The sequence below is a fragment of the Leucoraja erinacea genome, chromosome 22, assembly GCF_028641065.1.
Source record: "Leucoraja erinacea ecotype New England chromosome 22, Leri_hhj_1, whole genome shotgun sequence".
In the NCBI taxonomy this organism is placed as follows: Eukaryota; Metazoa; Chordata; class Chondrichthyes; order Rajiformes; family Rajidae; genus Leucoraja; species Leucoraja erinaceus.
Window position 1 is genome coordinate 10,715,023 of NC_073398.1, and position 18,265 is coordinate 10,733,287.

At 47.4% G+C, this 18,265-nt stretch overlaps 1 protein-coding gene across 2 annotated transcripts in view; it reads right to left on the reverse strand.

Moving 5' to 3' along the window:
* Positions 1 to 18,062, reverse strand: part of LOC129707715 (neurotrophin-3-like) — a 47,505-nt gene extending 29,443 nt beyond the window's left edge. For both annotated transcript variants that reach the window (XR_008725221.1, XM_055652942.1), the window contains exon 1: positions 17,311 to 18,062. Coding sequence is in view for 1 of the 2 variants with exons in the window: in XM_055652942.1 (XP_055508917.1) it covers positions 17,311 to 17,328 (18 nt within the window). In the remaining variant the exon portion in view is untranslated. The remainder of the gene's footprint in view (positions 1 to 17,310) is intronic.
* Positions 18,063 to 18,265: the final 203 nt, after the last annotated feature.

Here is an 18,265-nt window from a genome sequence, read left to right on the forward strand (position 1 = left end):
TGTGTGGGGACCTCATAACATTTGTCACTTGGGTAGAACTCAACGTGCTGGAGTAACTCGGCAGGACAGAGAGCACCTATGGAGGGAATTAATAGGTCTATCAATGCCCTCCGCAGATGCTGCCTGACCCGTGGACTTCCTCCAGCACTTTGTGTTCTGCACAAGATTCCAGCATCTGCAGTGTCCCGTATCTCTGCTTGTCATTAATTCGTGGGTTACATTTACTGCACCTTTTTGGCTGAAAGTGCAAGATGACCATGGGTGAAGTGGGGGCATTTGCGATGGAGATGAATAAACTAAGAAAATGTGTTTCTCCTTAACTAATTAGCTTGCTAAAATAATGTCCCAAAGACTAAAAATAAGTGAATTGATTTCACAAAATGAGATTAAAGCAAAGAGAAAATCAGAAAGGACATGAAAACATTTCCTTTCAATAATTTCCCAATAAGAAGTAAAATAAAAGAACTTATTTTACAGTAGTGTTTAACACATATGTAAATTTATGCATGCTATGTATATAAAACATGTATATTTTACTAATTAATGTTCGCCAGCAGAGAAAGTCTAGGACTAGAGGTCACAGCCTCAGAATTAAAGGACGTTCTTTTAGGAAGGAGATGAGGAGAAATTTATTTAGTCAGAGAGTGGTAAATCTGTGGAATTCATTGCCACAAAAGGCTGTGGAGGCCGTTCGTGAATATTTTTAAGGCAGATATAGATAGATTTTTGATTAGTACAGGTGTCAGAGGTTATGGGGAGAAGGCAGGACAATAAGGTTAGGAGGGAGAGATAGATCAGCCATGATTGAATGGCAGAGTAGCCTTGATGGGCCGAATGGCTTAATTCTACTCTGATTTCTTATGACATAACATATATCCCAGAGCTGAACATGTGAAGATTGAGATGAAAGACATAACCCATCGTGGTTCAAATCCAACTCAAGGATACAGCAAGTTCAGACCTTCAAGCAATTTTGATGATTAAGTAAACTGACATGACATTTATGTTCACAAGTTCATAAGTTATACTAGCAGAATTAGGCCATTTGGCCCATCAAATCTACTCCGCCATTCAATCATGGCTGATCTATCTTTTCCTCTCAACCACATTTTCCTCCCTTCTCCCCATAACCCTGGACAACCGTACTAATCAACAATCTGTCAATCTCTGCCTTCAAAGTTCCCAATAATGGCCTCCACAGATGTCTGTGGCAACAAATTCCACAGCTTCACCACCCTAAAGAAATCCCTCCTTATCTCCTTTCTAAAGGTATGCCCTTTTATTCTGGGGCTATGACCTCTGGTCCTAGACTCTGCCACCAATGAAAACATCCTCCCCACATTCATTCTGCCCAGGCCTTTTTGTGAAACTAATCTTTTTGACTATGCAGTCTGAACAAACAGCTTTAGATCGTTTGGTTCAATGACGTGTCTAAAGTTAATAAATAGCAATAAGCAACATTAACATTGACTTCAATATCAGAATACCACAGTGTGTTAACTTTTGAGCACCTTACATTTGGAATGAAAATAATATATGATAAAAGCAAGAACATGGGTAAGTAGAAGAATGAAGATCTTTCGGCGTCAAATAGGTCAGCGTAAAACTATTGTAACTTCCATCTTCAATAAGGTAAAGGAGGAAGGTTGGTTCAAAGACCATTAAAGGGCAGAGGTTGGGGCAATCGCTAAAAAAAAGCAAAGGGCATGCTTGAGAGTTGCTAGGACATTTAACTACCACCCTCTGGGTGAAAATGTTGCCCTTCAGGTTTCTATTAAATCTTTCCCCTCTCGCCTGAAACCTTTGTCCTCTGGTTCTTGATTATGCTATTCTGGATAACGAGACTGTGCATTCACCATATCAATTCCCCTTATGATTTTGTACACCTCTATAAGATTACCTCTCACCCTCCAGTACTCCCAAGAATAAAGCCCCCTCGAGACCTGGCAACATCCTCGTACATCTTTGCACACTTAACAACATCCTTCCTATACCAAGAGGACCCAAACTGAACACAATACTCCAGGCGTAGTCTCACCAACATCTTGCACAACTAGACAAGAAAACTTTATTAATATTTGAGTATTTAAAAACAAATTTAATTTTTTAAAGTCTATTTGTATCTTATTTTGTACTGGATGGGTGATTTTGCTGTTTATAATAAGGGGTGATCGTGGTCCATGGCAAGTTCTTTTTACACAGAGGGTGGTGGTGCCTGGAACATGCTGCCAAGGGTAGTGATGAATCAGATGCGGTTGTGGTGTTTAAGAGGCTTTTAGATGTAGATGTACAAGGAATAGACAATAGGTGCAGGAGTCGACCAATTCGGCTCTTTCGGCTAGCACCGCCATTCACTGTGATCATGGCTGGTCATCCACATTCAATACCCCGTCCTGCCTTCCCCCCACATCCCTTGGCTCCGCTATCTTTAAGAGTTCTATCTAACTCTCTCTTGAAAACATCCAGTGAATTGGCCTCCACTGCCTTCTGAGGCAGAGAATTCCACAGATTCGCAACCCTCTGTGTGAAAAAGTTTTTTCTCATCTCCGTTCTAAATGACTTACCCCTTATTCTTAAACTGTGGCCACTGGTTCTGGACTTCCCCCAATATCGGGAACATGTTTCCTGCCTCTAGCGTGTCCAAACCCTTAACGATCTTATGTGTTTCAATAAGATGCCCTCTCATCCTTCTAAATTCCAGAGTGTACAAGCCCAGCCGCTCCATTCTATCAACCTATGACAGTCCCTCTATCCCGGGAATTAACCTTGTGAACCTACGCTGCACTCCATCAATAGCAAGAATGTTCTTCCTCAAATTTGGAGACTAAAACTGCACACAATACTCCGGGTGTGGTTTCGCTAGGGCCCTGTACAACTGCAAAAGGGATATGGATCACGTGCAGTCAGAGGAGATTAGTTTAATGTCATCATGTTCAGCATAAACTATATAGGTTGAAGGACCTGTTTCCATGCTGCACTATGTTCTGTATTCTATATAATTGCCAGTCAATTTGAAAACAACTCTGTCAACCTATGGGAGAATTTATATGTGAATGTCACTGCTGTCAAGCCCATTCTGAATGAGGCAATAGAAAGTACTTTTCTCGTCACTTGTGGCTTTTTTACATTATCTGCCTTTCTGTCAAGATGTCCAAACTAGATCAGTAGTGATCGTGATCAATACTCCCCTTTCTCTGAGGGATTCTCCCCATGAGTGATGCAGAGAGCCAGCCCCCCCTTCTGCAGACCAGAGCAAAGTTGTGCCTGGACCTCTTGTGGAGTTGTGGGAGATAGATGCTCTTCGGGACAAGTCATTGAAGCAACTCTTTATCTCCTGTCTCGGATGCTGGCAACAGATCATGTGGCACTAATTCAAATCACAGTGTGGTAGCTGTCAGGCCAATATTTATTATTTTATCAGTTTCACACCAACAGACCGAGATTGACAATGGCAGCAAGCATGTGGTAATCCAGACATTATCACAAATTAGCTGCCATAGTCACTCCTCATTAGGAGGTGCAAGGCACTTTGTGACATCAGGAGAGAGGAACAAACAATGTCATATTGAAACAAATCTCTTTTTCCCCTTTATTCTCTCTACTCCTTTCTATTTTTGTGATGACTTGCGCAATGAGTGAGTTTCCTTGCCTTGATTGCTCAACACCCAAACACTGCGGAGATTGGAATTATTTTTGTGCTTTGGTCCTCTCCTGTTCGGCATCACCTGAAAGGGTTTGAGACGACTGCTCTCCCGTGCTTTGTTCGGAGGCAGTAATGAAGACATTTGGAAAGGATTACAGCAGAGTACAAAACAGACACAAGAGAAGCAGCAGCTGGAAAGAATGCTCACATGCCTGTAGCAAAATACAAACTCTGTTGAAACTATTCACTGGCTTCGCTGAATGTCACCTGGCAAGGCACTACACATTCCAATCTCCTAGACCTGTAAAAACATAATCTGTGACATTTCCCTCTCTACTCTCTCAATAAAAGAAAGACACAGAGTGCTGGAGTAACTCAGTGGATCAGGCAGCATCGCTGGGGATCATGGATAGGCGATGTTTTGGGTCAGGATCCTTCTTCAAACCCGTGACATGTTCTTCAAAAATGCTGTCTGACCTGCTGGGTTACTCTGGCACTGTGTCTTTCTATGTATTAACCATTGCATGCAGTTCTTTGTTTCTACGTCAGTAATGAAATTTCAGGTTAGGATCCTTCTTCACATTGAAGAACCTTCTCCCCAAATAAAATAAGGTACGCCTACTATCTCCACACCTCCTCTCTTTTAATCTGCACAGTTCTCAATGGAAAAAAGCTACACCTAATATGATCCTGAAGGCAGTATGCTCTACATAAAGCCTCACCTGTCCTATGTACAGGCCACGTTTGAAATCTTAACTGGGTAGGAGATTGTTCACAGGCCATGATATCGAACACAGTGCAATTGAGAGTGCATCATATTTGCCAAATAAGCAGTATATCTGCCACACTGCCCTCATCAATCTTCTTGTTCACCTTTTTAAAAACTCAAATCAAATATATGCAACATGATTTCCGAAGCATCAAACCATGCCGACTGTCCCTAATCTGGCCTTGTCCTTTCCAAATGCATGCAGATCCTGTTCTGGAACAAGAGGAAGATGAGGGAGGAGACCAGAGATCCAGGGTCAGCCTTCACCAGAGCTACGTATCACCCAATATCCTTGTTATTCAACCAGCCACTTAGAGTACCGTAGTGAATCGCAACAGAGAACATTAGCTTCATACAAGGGGCAGAGGGGTGAGAGGTTGCTCTGCTGGTCTACATGCCATGATTCCCACAGTTACATCATGTTTTGTTTGGTTTGGAGATACAGCATGGAAACAGTCTCTTTGCACCACCTAGTCCACACCAACCAGCGATCACCCATTCACACTAGTTCTATGTTATCCCATTTTCTCATCCAATCCCTACACACCTAAGGGCAATATGCAGAGGACAAATTAACCTACAATCCCACAAATCTTTGGGATGTGGCAGGAAACCGGAATACCCGGAGGAAAGCCTCACGGTCACAAGGAGAACATGCAAACTTCACACAGGCAGCTGCTGAGGTCAGGATCGAAGCCGGGTCTCTGGCGCTGTAAGGCTGCGATTCTACCAACTGCTCCACTGTGCAGACCCAGAAAAGTATTTATATTTATATATATATTCTGAGGCCACCATTGGAATGTAGCTTTCACCATGCAGGTGCACTGAAGTGGCCACTGTAAGTTTGCCTAAGTGGATTTTAGTAACGTATTTGGTGAAAAGAAAAGGAAAAAGGCATGTGATCCAACGGAATGTGACAATATGAATCCATAACTTGCACCATGGAGATGCACAGGTTGGCAAACGTTTTGTGACTAGAATGCCCGTAGCAATGTGTATCACAAGATTTCTTCTGCTTTTGACATTACACGTCTTTGATATAATGTAAAATGTAAGAGGCAAGATGATTAAATATCTCGATAACACAAAAATTAGCCATGAGTTTGATAATGCATAAGAAGTTAATCTAGTTGATGTTGATATCCGAGGGCAGGTAGACTCAGAAATAGTTGCTTTCCGAGAATTATAACTACTCTTAATTCAAATTCACACATGCACTGACTTCACAGCCCAACACCCGGACTTCCATCTGTATATATGTATATAGCGCCGCAGAATTGTGCACCTATCCCCCCCCCCCCCCTCCCCCCCCTTCTCCCTTCTGTTTTTGTTTTTCTGTTTCTTGTTTTTTGTGCTAAATTGTATGTATGCACTGAGTACGAGCAGCTTTCAGTTTCACTGTACATGTATAGTGACAATAAATTGCATATCTATATCTAGGTGAGGTTGGGCAGAAAAATTGCAAATGGAATTCAAACCAGGCAGGGTTAAGGTTAGGGGTGGCAAACAGAGCAAGATGTAGACAAAACCGGCAGCTCATTGAGATAACACCAGGGAGGGGACAGAGGAGGCTTCCGAAGATCTTGTCAGGGCTGAATCTTTGCCAAGGGAGGAAAGATTGGTGAGGTTCAAGCTGCTCTTTTTACAACAGAGGGGGCTATTTAATTGAGATGCCTTAAATTATCGGACACTGCTTTGGTGAACAGCAAGGACATATTTCCCTTCACTGAGATGTTATGGAACGAGAGCTTCCAAGTGCATCAGTGGGAGATGGCCGGACCCTGATTCATTTAACCCATCTCTTCCCAGTCACCCCATTATTTATTGCTCTGACCACTGATTAAGTGTAAGGTGATGGATGCAAGTCTTTATCTCCACACCAAGCTGATTGTTGTTTGGCATCATTCCACTATCAAAAACCTTCGAACTATATTTGAATATTTCTGATGCAGCATATAAACTAATTGCTAAAGTAACAAGTACATTAAAATAATATTTAGATATTAGAAACTAATTAATGAATTAGAAATGTCACTAGATTAGGGCACCACGGTGGTGCAGCTGGTAGAGCTGCTGCCTCACTGCACCAGAGACCCGGGATCGATCCTGACCTCGGATGCTGCCGGTGTGGAGTTTGCATGTTCTCCCTGTGACTGTATTGGTTTCCTCAGAGTGCTCCGGTTTCCTCCCACATCCCAAAGATGTGCTGGTTTGTAGGTTAGTTGGCCATCTGTAAGTTGCCCCAAGTGTGTAGGGAGTGGATGCGAAAGTGGGATAACATAGAACTAGCGTGAAGGGGTGATCAGTGGTCGGCATGGACTTGGTGGGCCGAGGGGCCTGTTTGCATGCCGTATCTTTAAATTTAAAACCTAAACTAAAATAAAATATAACCAAGCCGTTTATCTTTGCAGTCAAGGTAGGCTTAGAATGAACAGGGATCGCACTGTAGTTGCCAGCCATGACAGGGAGCTGAGAAGATCAATGCAAAGTACGCCTGGCCCCTCAGTGCAGGAACTGCTGAGTCCAGCTCACAAACAGGAGGTCAGGGGTGCTGCCACTTCACCTTGCAATCACTCCACATCTCCACAATGCAATGCAGAAACACAAGAGTCAGGAGCGTTAACTTATACATTGCAATCAGCCACAGTTTGGTCAAGAATGTTTAGTACATTCTAGCCAATGGCTCTTTATTTAGCCCAGGAGGGATCGACGGGCTGAGCAAACCATCCTCCCTTCCATTGAGTCCATCTATACTTCATGCTGCCTTGGCAAGGCCAGCAGCATAATCAAGCAGGGGTTCAGCACCATTGATGCTGCCTGCTGCATTGCCATTGCATTGCACTGCATCCGAGTGGGGCCCTTGATGCAGCAGGAAGTGCGACAGATAAACCCAATGTCCCAGGGCCATGTGGCTGGATCTCTACATAACAGGGATGCAGCATAGAAAGCCTTCTATCAGGATGCATCACAGCATGGTTTGGGAACAGCTCCATCCAAGGTCACAGGAAATTGCAGAGATTTATGGACGTGGCCCAGAATGATATACACATCATTCTCCCTTCCATTGACTCCATCTACACTTCGCGCTGCCTCAGCAAAGCCGCAAGCATAAGCAAGGACCAGTCTCACCCTGGTTACTCCCTCTTCTCCCCTCTCGCATCAGGGAAGAACTACAGAGATTTATTATTCCCTCTCGCATCAGGGAAGAACTACAGACACTGTAGGTGCGTTGATTGCAATCATGTACACTCTTTTTGCTGACTGGATAGCACGCAAGTTAAATGCTTTTCACTGTACCTCTGTACACGTGAGAATAAACTAAACTAAACTAAACTAAACATAGACTCAAAATGCCGGAGTAACTCAGCAGGACAGGCAACATCTCTGGAGAGAAGGAATGGGTAATGATTCGGGTCGAGATCCTTCTTCAGACTAAACTAGACTAAGATTGTATGACTTCAACACCATGGCAGGTAGTGGTGAAGTTGTTCCAGGTACATTGACAGGCCTGCCACAGAGAAAATGAGCTGCCCAAGTATATCATACAGGTTATGGTGAAATCTTTTATCGTTTCTCATTCTAAAATACTATCGACTTGAACTGGCTCGTGAAGAAAAGTGCAAAATCACTGCCCCACTTTAGGGGGCCATTAATGCAGGCGTGACTTTTCATTTCACAGTGGTATGCAATACATTGTCTGATCTTACTGATATCGCCAGTAATGTTCCAAGTATTGAACTGACTGCAGGAGCTGCATAACTGCATTACTGCATCCTGCAGGAGTTGCAAGTCTCTACACGTTGTTCACCCACAAGCACGTTTATGTTACTGCCGATGTCACACCACAAGTTGTGGGATCTCGTTGGAGATGATGATAATATTGGAGTTTGATTTGTAGTATGCGACGGCTGATGGGATGAAAGGTGATGACTAGGGGTCCTAGCCCTTGTTGCGACTTGGAGGAGGGGGAGCAAGAGCGGAACTCTGGGATACATAGGAGACAAGTGTGATTTTATTGCTTCTCGGATATTTGACCTAGCCCATACTGTTCAGAGCAATCCTCAGCTGATACTTCACGTGGCACCACCATGGTTTCATCAGACCTCATCCTACCTCCAGCTATGCCTCAAGGTCTCCTACATTGCGCTGCTCTTTCAACGAGGGTGTGTGTGTTTACAGAACACGTTGGCATTCCTATCAACACCTTGCAAAATGCTGCACAGGAGCCAGAGAGAGTACCTGAAAATACTCAGCAGGTTAGGCAGCACCAAGCTGAGCAGGGTTAACATGCCAGGCAGGCATCGAGTTATTTCTGAACATTTCTAATGAGACGTCATTGATCAGCGATATTAATTGTGTTTCGCCCCGCCCCAAAACTTGCCAGAACTGCTGACTGCTTCCAGCATTTTCTATTTTTAGTTGCGAGTTCCCGCATTTATATATAGTGCTTATTTTCATTCAATTTTCCTGGGAGTGTATTCACTGTTCTTCAATAGATAACCGGTAGGAGATCTATAAATGGCAAATGCTTATCAACAGCTAGCTAATCAATTCTGAACCCAGCTAACCCAGCGTGAAGAAGGGCCCTCACCCCAAATGCCGACTGTCCCTTCCCTCCACAGATGCTTCCTGACCCATCGAATTTCTCCAGCACTTTGGGTTTTGTTCAAGATCCCAGCATCTGCAGTTCCTGTGTTTCCAGCTAATCTAGGTTGGTAATGAAGGTTTTGCTGCATACTAACCGGTTAGTGGAAGATAAAGCCTGTAAAGTCCAATCAGAGATAGTCCAAGGGTCTCCAATGTGGTAGGTAGTATATCAGGATTGCTTCTAACTACCGGTAAGGTGGTTCAGTTGCCTGATTACTGCTATATTGGTCAGGAAAACTCTAATCTGTAGCAGCTAAGTGATTTGAACTGTCCCTTTTGTATCCTGAGGCTGCTCCCGTTCCAAACTTCAACTTCATGGACTGAAAATTGCAAGCATGCAATTCCAGATATAGATCTTTCTAACGAAAGTCATTGGCCTGAAACCAAACTGAATTGCATGCAAATTAAATGAAGAAGTGCGTGGAGATATTTTAATACCATTTAAGAAAAAAGCTGAGATATTTGTTCTGTGCAGTCAATCAAATATAACTCTAGATTTTAGAGGTACAGCACTAAAACAGGCCCTTCGGCCCACCGTGTCCACGTCGGCCAGCAATCACCCCCATACACGCTAGCGTTATCCCACACCCTAGGGACAATTTACTATTTGGAGCGTGGAGGAAACATGAGCACCCAGGGAACACTCACATGGTCACAGGGAGAACATACAAACTCCGCACAGACAGCACCCGAGGTCAGGATCGAACCCGCATCTCTGGTGTTGTAAGGCAGCAACTCTACTGCTGCACCACTGTGCTACCCTTACTAGCACACTTCACTTCCCTCTGATGCTGCCTGACCTGCTGACTATTTATTGCCTTTGTGATTTTATTTGACATGAAGATGATGGGTTTAAATGTCCCACATATGGCTCCATTGACAATGTGATGTACCTTTATAACAGCACAGATTACATTTAAGGTTAGGATACATACCGATGCTAATGGAAAACGCACCAGTGATCAGTAAAGCGCATTAGCCGTAATTTGGTCTTTATTGAAAGATACAACATGGAAACTGGCCCTTCGGCCCACCGAATCCACGCTGACCACCGATCACTCATTCAAACTAGTTCTGTGTTATCCCGCTTTGTCAACCACTCCTCACATTCCTGGGGCAATTTACAGAGGACTAATTAACCTACAAATACGCACGTCTTTGGGGTGTGGGAAGAAACCAAAGTGTCACAGAGAGAACATGCTTTGTATAGACATCACCCGTCAGGATCGAACCCGGGTCTCTGATGCTATGAGGTATGCCGTCCAATATTGCCAGCTTTGTGTACTAGTCATGTCTCTACTATTTATTTCATTCCGCTTACACGTTTTTCCTCTACCTGCTAAATTTTTGTACGGTGTCCTTGAGACTCTTGAAAGGCACCCATAAATAAAATGTATTATTATTATTATTATTATTATCATCACTGGAAATGTAACTTTGTCTTAAACTGCTTTTAGCACTACAATCCCAGTGCCTTTAAATTCTCCACAGAGATAAATCTTTCACTCACTTTTTGTGTGTGTATTCTGTGAAGTTCCAGTATAACTTCAATGCACCCTCTTCCAGTTACTGAACACCAATCACATTGTAAAGCAATAATGTTCGTGGTGTAGAACACACTCTATGGGTGTAGCTGCAACTGAACTGTGGATATTGACATACGCGAAAGTTGGGAGGTTCTCAAGAAAAACGATTAATCACATCAGTCCGTGCAGCAAATGAGGTCGGATTTCAAACTAAAGGCCGCGAACAAAGCCAACTCAATCATGTAAACCTTGCAGTTTATGAAATATGAACTCAAGGCATGATATAGATCTTTGCACAACCCACTTGATAAACAGAACAAGCCACAAATAGGCAGCTTAAAGGTGTTTGCAATGAAAAGTTAAAGTTCCTTCAGATTTTACCTCACTTTTTACCTCACTTTGTGGCGATTTGTTTGTGTTCCTTGCATTTTCACGATGGTAGCATGTTGTGAGAGACCGATTAAAATGATGGGAGGCAACGCAGAGAGGAAATGCTAAGTGGGGTGGCAACTTTAACACTATGCAAATGATATGTGAAAGAAGCAATGGTTGAAGTAAATAGGGCGGGGCTGCAATAACATCATACTTCCGGGGAGTCATGCAGCCTTGTGTTTCTCAGACGTTAAGTGCCCAGCAAATAACATCCTGTCAAACAAAATCATTGCCTATTCTTGTGGCTGCTCTGAGGCACTTTTCCAGGGAAATTATCTTCACCAACTTTCCTTAAGGGAATCCTCTGGAGTTCAGCATCCCCTCATCTGTGTCACCCACTAACCTGTGCCCACTCTCTCATCTGGTACCCAACTTTCACCTGGCACCCACCCCCTCACCTGGCACCCACCCCCTCCTGGCACCCACCCCCTCGCATGGCATTCACCCCCTAAATTGGCACCCACCCTCTCACCTGGCACCCACCCCTCACCTGGCACCCACCCTCACCTGGTGCCTGCTCTCTCATCTACCCACCCCTCACCTGTTCATCCTCACACCTAGTGCCCATCCCTCACCTGGTGCCCACCCCTACACCAGGCCCCCACACCCACACCTGCCCACCTCCTCATTGAGCCTCTCCTTACCTGGCGCCCACCCTCTCACCTGGTGCCTGCTCTCTCACCTGGCACCCAGTCTTTCACATGGCACCCACCCCTCACCTGGCACCCACCCTCTCACCTGGTCCCTGCTCTCTCATCTGCCCATGCCCACCCGTCAACCCGCACACCTAGTGCCCACCCCTACACCAGGCCCCCACACCCTCACTTGCCCACCTCCTCATTGAGCCTCTCCTCACCTGGCGCCCAATCCTCATCTTGTGCCTACCCCCCTCACCTGCCTCCCTCACCTACTCACTTGGCACGCACCCCCTTCACCTGCCCATTCCTCACCTGATGCTCACCCCAGCTAATGTCCACCCCCCACCTGTGTCCACCCCCTCAACAGCAGCCCACCCTACACAAACACTCACACTGTACGTTCCAAGCAATGGCGACGCCTTCTCACCTGGGCCGGTGGGACGGTCCAGTGTCGACGTGCCCTTATTGTAATCACCTTTTGTTGAGGAGTGCAGAGGTGTGGGGCGCGCAGATCTTTGGGGGACTGTTAGATTCTCAACCTAATTAATGGGGTGGGTTTACAGCACTACGCCACCTGACAAACGAAACGGAAGTAGTCTAAAACTTGTTAACCCGGTTCTTCTCACTGAATAACCAACATGTAACCAACGCGAACACAAGGACCTGCACATGCTGGGATCTTAAGCAAAACACGAAGTGCTGGAGGTACTGAAGAAGGGTCCGGACCCGATACATTATTTGTCAATCCTCTCCACAGATGCTGCCTGACCTGCTGAGCTTTTCCAGCACTTTGTGCCTTTCTTTGGTAAACCAGCATCTGCAGTTCCTCGTTTCTACACTTAAAGAGTTTCTGTCCGTGTAAAAGGTGGAGCGCTCCTCACGCCCCCTCACTCAGACCCCCGCAAGAGACGAATATTTAGATGCACCTCGGCCCCATTCAACATCATCGCGACGCACGAGGTTATAAACATTCTGATTATAAAGATTCACACTAATAATACCGGGAGATAACGGAGTCCCAAATCTGGAAATGTGCATCCTGAGATCCATCAGGAAAGGGGCGGAGATCCAGGTGCTGTCTACATGTCTGTGGTTCAAAGCTCGGGTCCTCGTGATAGTAACGTGGCCATATCCCCGTCTACCAGCGACAGGGCTCCCTCCCTTGCGATCTCTGACCTTGTCCTTGCGATCACTGTAACTCCAGTGAATGTTTATGGCCTTCCGGATCCTGAGCTTATGTTTTCTTTAACTCCGCAACCCCAAAGAACGCTCCGGATTTTTCGGGTGTTGTCGGAACTTGTCGCTGATGCTGCACCTTCATAGAAAGTGATTGTGATTCGTGGCTTTTGTTTCATGTCTAACATTATATATGACGTTGGCCGCGCGGGAGGAGAGAGGAGCGGTTCAGGAACATTTGCATTGGTTCACATACAAAAATAAAGTTGCGTGCGAGTGTGCGTGCGCTATATGTGTGTGTCTGTGTTTACGCACGTGTATGTATGAGTGTGTGTATACGTGAGTCTATGTGTACAGGTGCGTGTGGATGAATGTGTGTGTGGCTGCAAGTGTGTGAGCATGTTTGTGTGCTTGTGCGTATATGCAAGTGTGAGTGTGTGCATGTGTTTGTGTGTGCACGTTTGTGTGTTCGTGTGTATGTGTGTATGTATGTGCATGTGTTTGTGCATGTTTGCATGTGTGTCTGTGTGTGCACGTGATTGTGTGTGAGTGTGTTTATGTATGAGTTTGTGTGTATGTGTGTGCATGTGTTTGTGTGTGTCTGCATGTTTATGTGTGTGTACGTGTGTTTGTGTGTGTGCATGTTTGTGTGTGCTTGTGTTTGTGTGTATGTGTGAATGTGTTTGTGTGCACGTGATTGTGTGTGTATGTGTGCATGTGTTTTCGTGCGTGCATGTGTTTGTGTGCGTGTGCATGTGTTTGTGTGCGTGTGCATGTGTATGTGTGTGTGCATGTGTTTATGTGTGCATGAGTTTGTGTGTGTGTGCATGCTTGCGTGTGCATGTGTTTGTATGTGTGTATATGTGTGTGCACGAGTGTGTATGTGTGTGTGAGAGAGAGAGAAGGGTCTCTGGTGCCGCTACCTATTTTTGATCTTTGACCTTTTGCTCTCCTTATTCCCAGTCATTCCTCAGACTGCCTGCTCACGCCGCGAGGCTAGTGGCGAGTCGGGTAAAGCCCGGGCCAAGAGCTGTCTCTGGAAACATTGTGGGTCCCTCCTGGCAGAGTTAAAGCGGGGTGTGAGGTCGAGGAGACGCCGCCTTGAACAGTGACTCGATTCTGCTTAATCGTGTAGATACAGCCATCACTGGCCTGACCACAAAGCGACTTCAGGTAATGACTGGAACTTCTCGTTGGAGTTCCCCCAGTACACACATCCCCGGGGGAGCGGATCCATTCGGCTGTGCAAATGTTTCTGACCACCCGCACCTCCCCATAAATGGGACATCAAGATGGGGCGGAGCTGGGAGAGACGGGGAGAATGAACTGGGAAACCCTGACTGAAGAACCAAACTTGGATGAGTTCAACAAGTCAGGACAATCCTACCCCATTCCCCACTGATACTCCCTGACTCGTGGCTAGCGTTAGAGTTGTAGCGCGGTCCAGCACAGATACAGACCCTTCGGCCCGCCATATTCACACTCCATTATGTTGAAGGGTCTCGACCAGAAACTGCGCCTGTCCATTCCCCTCCGCAGATGCAGCTTGGCCCGTTGACTCCTCCAGTGTTTTACTCAAGATTCCAGCATCTGCAATTCCTCGTGTTCCCATTTTAATTGCACCGTGTCCCGTGTCTATACCCGGCCCGCTTTCTCGCATATGGCCCGATGCCTGGGGGCGATTCTAACGTCAAAACCCGAATCGAAATCATCTCGCATGTGTGCTGTAAGTTTCTCGGAGGTTTGTTCGTCTCATCTGCGACGGTTCTCATAGTCACCTGGCGCGGTCCTCAAGTCCTGCAAACACCACGAGAGGGGAAACCAGTCCCGGTGGGATGGTTGGACGAGCCATCAAGAGCAGACGTCTTCCCGCTTGTCCCATGTGGCTGTGTGGGCTTGGTAGTTCCTGCCCCGGTCACGGCGGGTTGTGACATCCTTGCACTCTACTCATCTCCGTCTACAGGAGACCAGGGTTTGTGGGGAGAATGGGGCTGAGATGGAAAGATAGATCGATCATCCATGATTGAATGGCGGAGTAGACTTGATGGACCGAATGGCCTAATTCTGTTCCGATAACTTATGAACGTGACCTTCAGTGTACTTGCCCCAGTACACCGGCACTGATAGGCGTGCGCTCCGTCGCACCAACACTCCGTCCACCCTGTCGCTCGGACCGACCCAGTCACTCCGGCTGTGGAGCAACGTGGAAGTGGGGCTCCGACCTTCTACAACTCCAGGACGGGCCTGGTGTGTCGCATGTGGAAGACAAGACGTTCTCCAAAGTCTATGTTCGATGGATGCTCTCAATAAGGACCGCACCCTTGCCCGCAGAGCTGCTGAACTCGGAACTGGTTTCACACCAAGCTGTGAAGGACACTCCACTGGTTTCAAGGACGAGTCGCACCCTGGCCACTCCCTCCTCTCCCCTCTCCCCTCGGGCAAAGGGTACAGACGTGTGAAAACGCCCCCCACCCAGACTCATTGACAGTTTCCTCCCATCTGGTCTCAGGCAACTGAACCACCCTACCAACAACCAGAGAGTGGTCCTGAACTACTATCTACCTCATTGGAGACCCTCGTATTATCTTTGATCGGACTCCACTGTCTTTAACTTGCACTAAACGTCTGAAGGATCTCGCCAAGAAACGTCTCACCAGAGATGCTGCCTGTCCCGCTGAGTTACTCCAGATTCTTGGGCCTGTCTTCGGGTTAAACCAGCAGCTGCAGTTCCTTCCTACACCTTCACCCTCACCTACACAATCATGTATTGTCTTTCCGCTGTCTGGCTAGCACGCAACGAAAGTTGTTCATTGTACCTCGATGCACGTGACATTAAACCATCTATCCATCACCCACCCAAGACACACTAGCTTCTCGCTTTCCCTCAACAAACAGCTAACAATGGCCTGTTTCCTTCATCGTCGTTACTTTTTTTGCATATCATTCATCCATTGTTCTCTATCTCTCCATATCATAGTCTATACCTCTCGTTTTCCTTATCCCTAAGCAGTCTGAGGAAGGGTCTCGACCCGAAACGTCACCCATTCCTTCTCTCCAGAGATGTTGCCTGTCCCGCGGGGATACTCCGGCTTTTTGTGTCTAAACTTAACGCGTAAATTGAGATTGCCACGGAATGTTAAAATCGAAACTACCCTCAAAGAGAAGTCAAGTCCAATCCTGGCCAAACTTGTCTAAATGGAAATTCATTGCCGGAAACAAGGTATGCGATTATCCTGGGAGTTTAATGGCAAGGAGTCGGCTACCAATGTGCAGCAAGTCCCATTGCCATCGGAAACATTTGTAGACGCCCCCAAACACTTGGTTAAAAGCATGAGATATGTTTACCCCGAGCAAAGACTTTCAGCAACACTGTTCACTACTCGGGCTGTACACGGAAAGGATGGATCTCGCCACTTATAAACACAAGCGATCAAAGGACGGTGTGTTGGCGGAGAGGGTGGCAATGTGTCGGGGGCGACAGGAGCGCCACTTCTGCCCAGTCCAGAGTAGCCCCATGGACCGGGCTACTGCTCCCGGCACCGGCCACCCAGTCTCCGCCGATCGGTTCCGGAGTTGGAATGCAAAGCTGAAATTACTCTGCGCCAGCGGGTAACCGGCCCGGGGTGGTCTCTGGCGAGAGAGGGGGAGAGATGGAGGGAGGGGGAGGGGGGGGGGGGGGGGGGGGGGGGGTAATCTGTAGACTGGCCCATTAAATGTTAAACTTCTCTAAAACACTGGGTCGTGGCGCGGAGTTGAACTGCTTTGTTCCACCGCAGTCATTCGCCGCGTTACTGCGACGAATTTCGATCGCACAAAACTTATTGAGACAACTTTACCGAGGGGGTGGAGATAAAAGCGGTGCGATGTTTTTTTTTACGGGACCAGCCCATCTAGAGGCCTCTCTCTCACCCTCGGTCTGTCTGCACCCCCCTCAGCTTCGACAAATTCGCCCTACAGGTTTAGTAAATGCTAGTGTTTGTATTTCACAGTTTGGGGCGCGCCATCGCTCCCGGGGAGTTGGCCGATTGTGTTTAGAGTTGTCCGGGCAGGCGCGATGATAGAGTAGGTTCTGCAGTCTGGCAGAAGCGGAGCGGGGAACGGCCGCCGTTTGCTTGTAGCTGTCAGGCTACAGAGCCTCGTACATAGCCCTGCGGACAGAGCGGCTCCTCTCCTCTCTGGCGAAGCTGCGCCCTCCGCCCTTTCCTTGTACCACAAGACTTTCCCCTGTATCCACCCCCACCCCCTCCCTTCCTCCCCCACCTCACCCAGAGTACTGCGACCTTAATCCAAACCGTATGTTTCCCTGCGCGGCTCTGTACATTCCAGGCGCCTCCGTGTAGTGAGAATACACATCTAGCAAACCAAATTCCACCGCAAAATAAGAAACATTTGGCCGCGCTGCGGACTTTGCACCTTTTTTTTTACACTACAACTTTTCACACCCTGGCGGCACAAAGCTACACAGGGAAAAGTCCTTACCGTGACAGAATTGACCATGGCATCCGGATAAAGCCGTGGATGCCCAGATACATGGATGGAGGTCGCCTTCACTTCTCCAAGCGGCTGTCCGGACCGAGCTGACCACGGCTCATCTTGTGGACGAGTGTGAGAGAGTGAGTGTGTGAGGAGAGAGAGAGAGAGAGAGAGAGAGATGTGGGAACGGCGCCGCTCACCACCAACCAGTCAGATGGTTCTCTGCTCTGAATATTAACACACAAGTTGCCGTGACCTTTAACGTTTGACTCCGGCGCAACTTGGGCCAGGGAGAAGGCGCCGACAACCGCTGTCCCGGGTACTGATCGGCCGTCCTGACCGCCTCAACGGGCCAGCCACGCTCGCTTCTGAAGAAACATTGAAGCATCCCAGATCCGCTCGGCGGAGACTCGGAGAGGAGCTGTCCGGTGCAGCCCCGGGTTACTGGCGGTGGGAGGGTGCAAACTCAGCCGCTCTCCTTCGCAACCATCCACATACTCTCATTATTCAGCAGACATGGGGGCGAGCGAGGCTGCCGGCAGCCGCAGGGCGACGGGTGAAATCCACCGACCGACTGTCCTTCCCTCTGCCTCAGCGTCCCGGCGCTAACTCTCGCCTCTCCGCCTCCTCTGTGCCGGCTCTGTCCTCGCCCTGTCCCCTCTTCAGCCGCTCCACTGCGCGTCTCTGCTCTCTCCCCCACTGCCCCTTTCTCTGTCTCTCTCTGGGCCCCTCTCTCTCTACCGCCCCTCTACTGGTTTCCCTTGCCGTCTCTGCCTCTCCTGCCCTTCAAATCCGCCCGCCCGCCCGCCTCTTGCCACACCCAGCCCTCCCTCCCTCCCTCCCTCCCTCCCGATTAACTCTCTCTTTCCCCAAATTCTCCTTGTCAGTCGCGCTCTCTGCCTCTCCCTCTCTCCGCGCTTTGGCAACCGCTCCCACCCTCGATCACTTGACGGTGGTCACC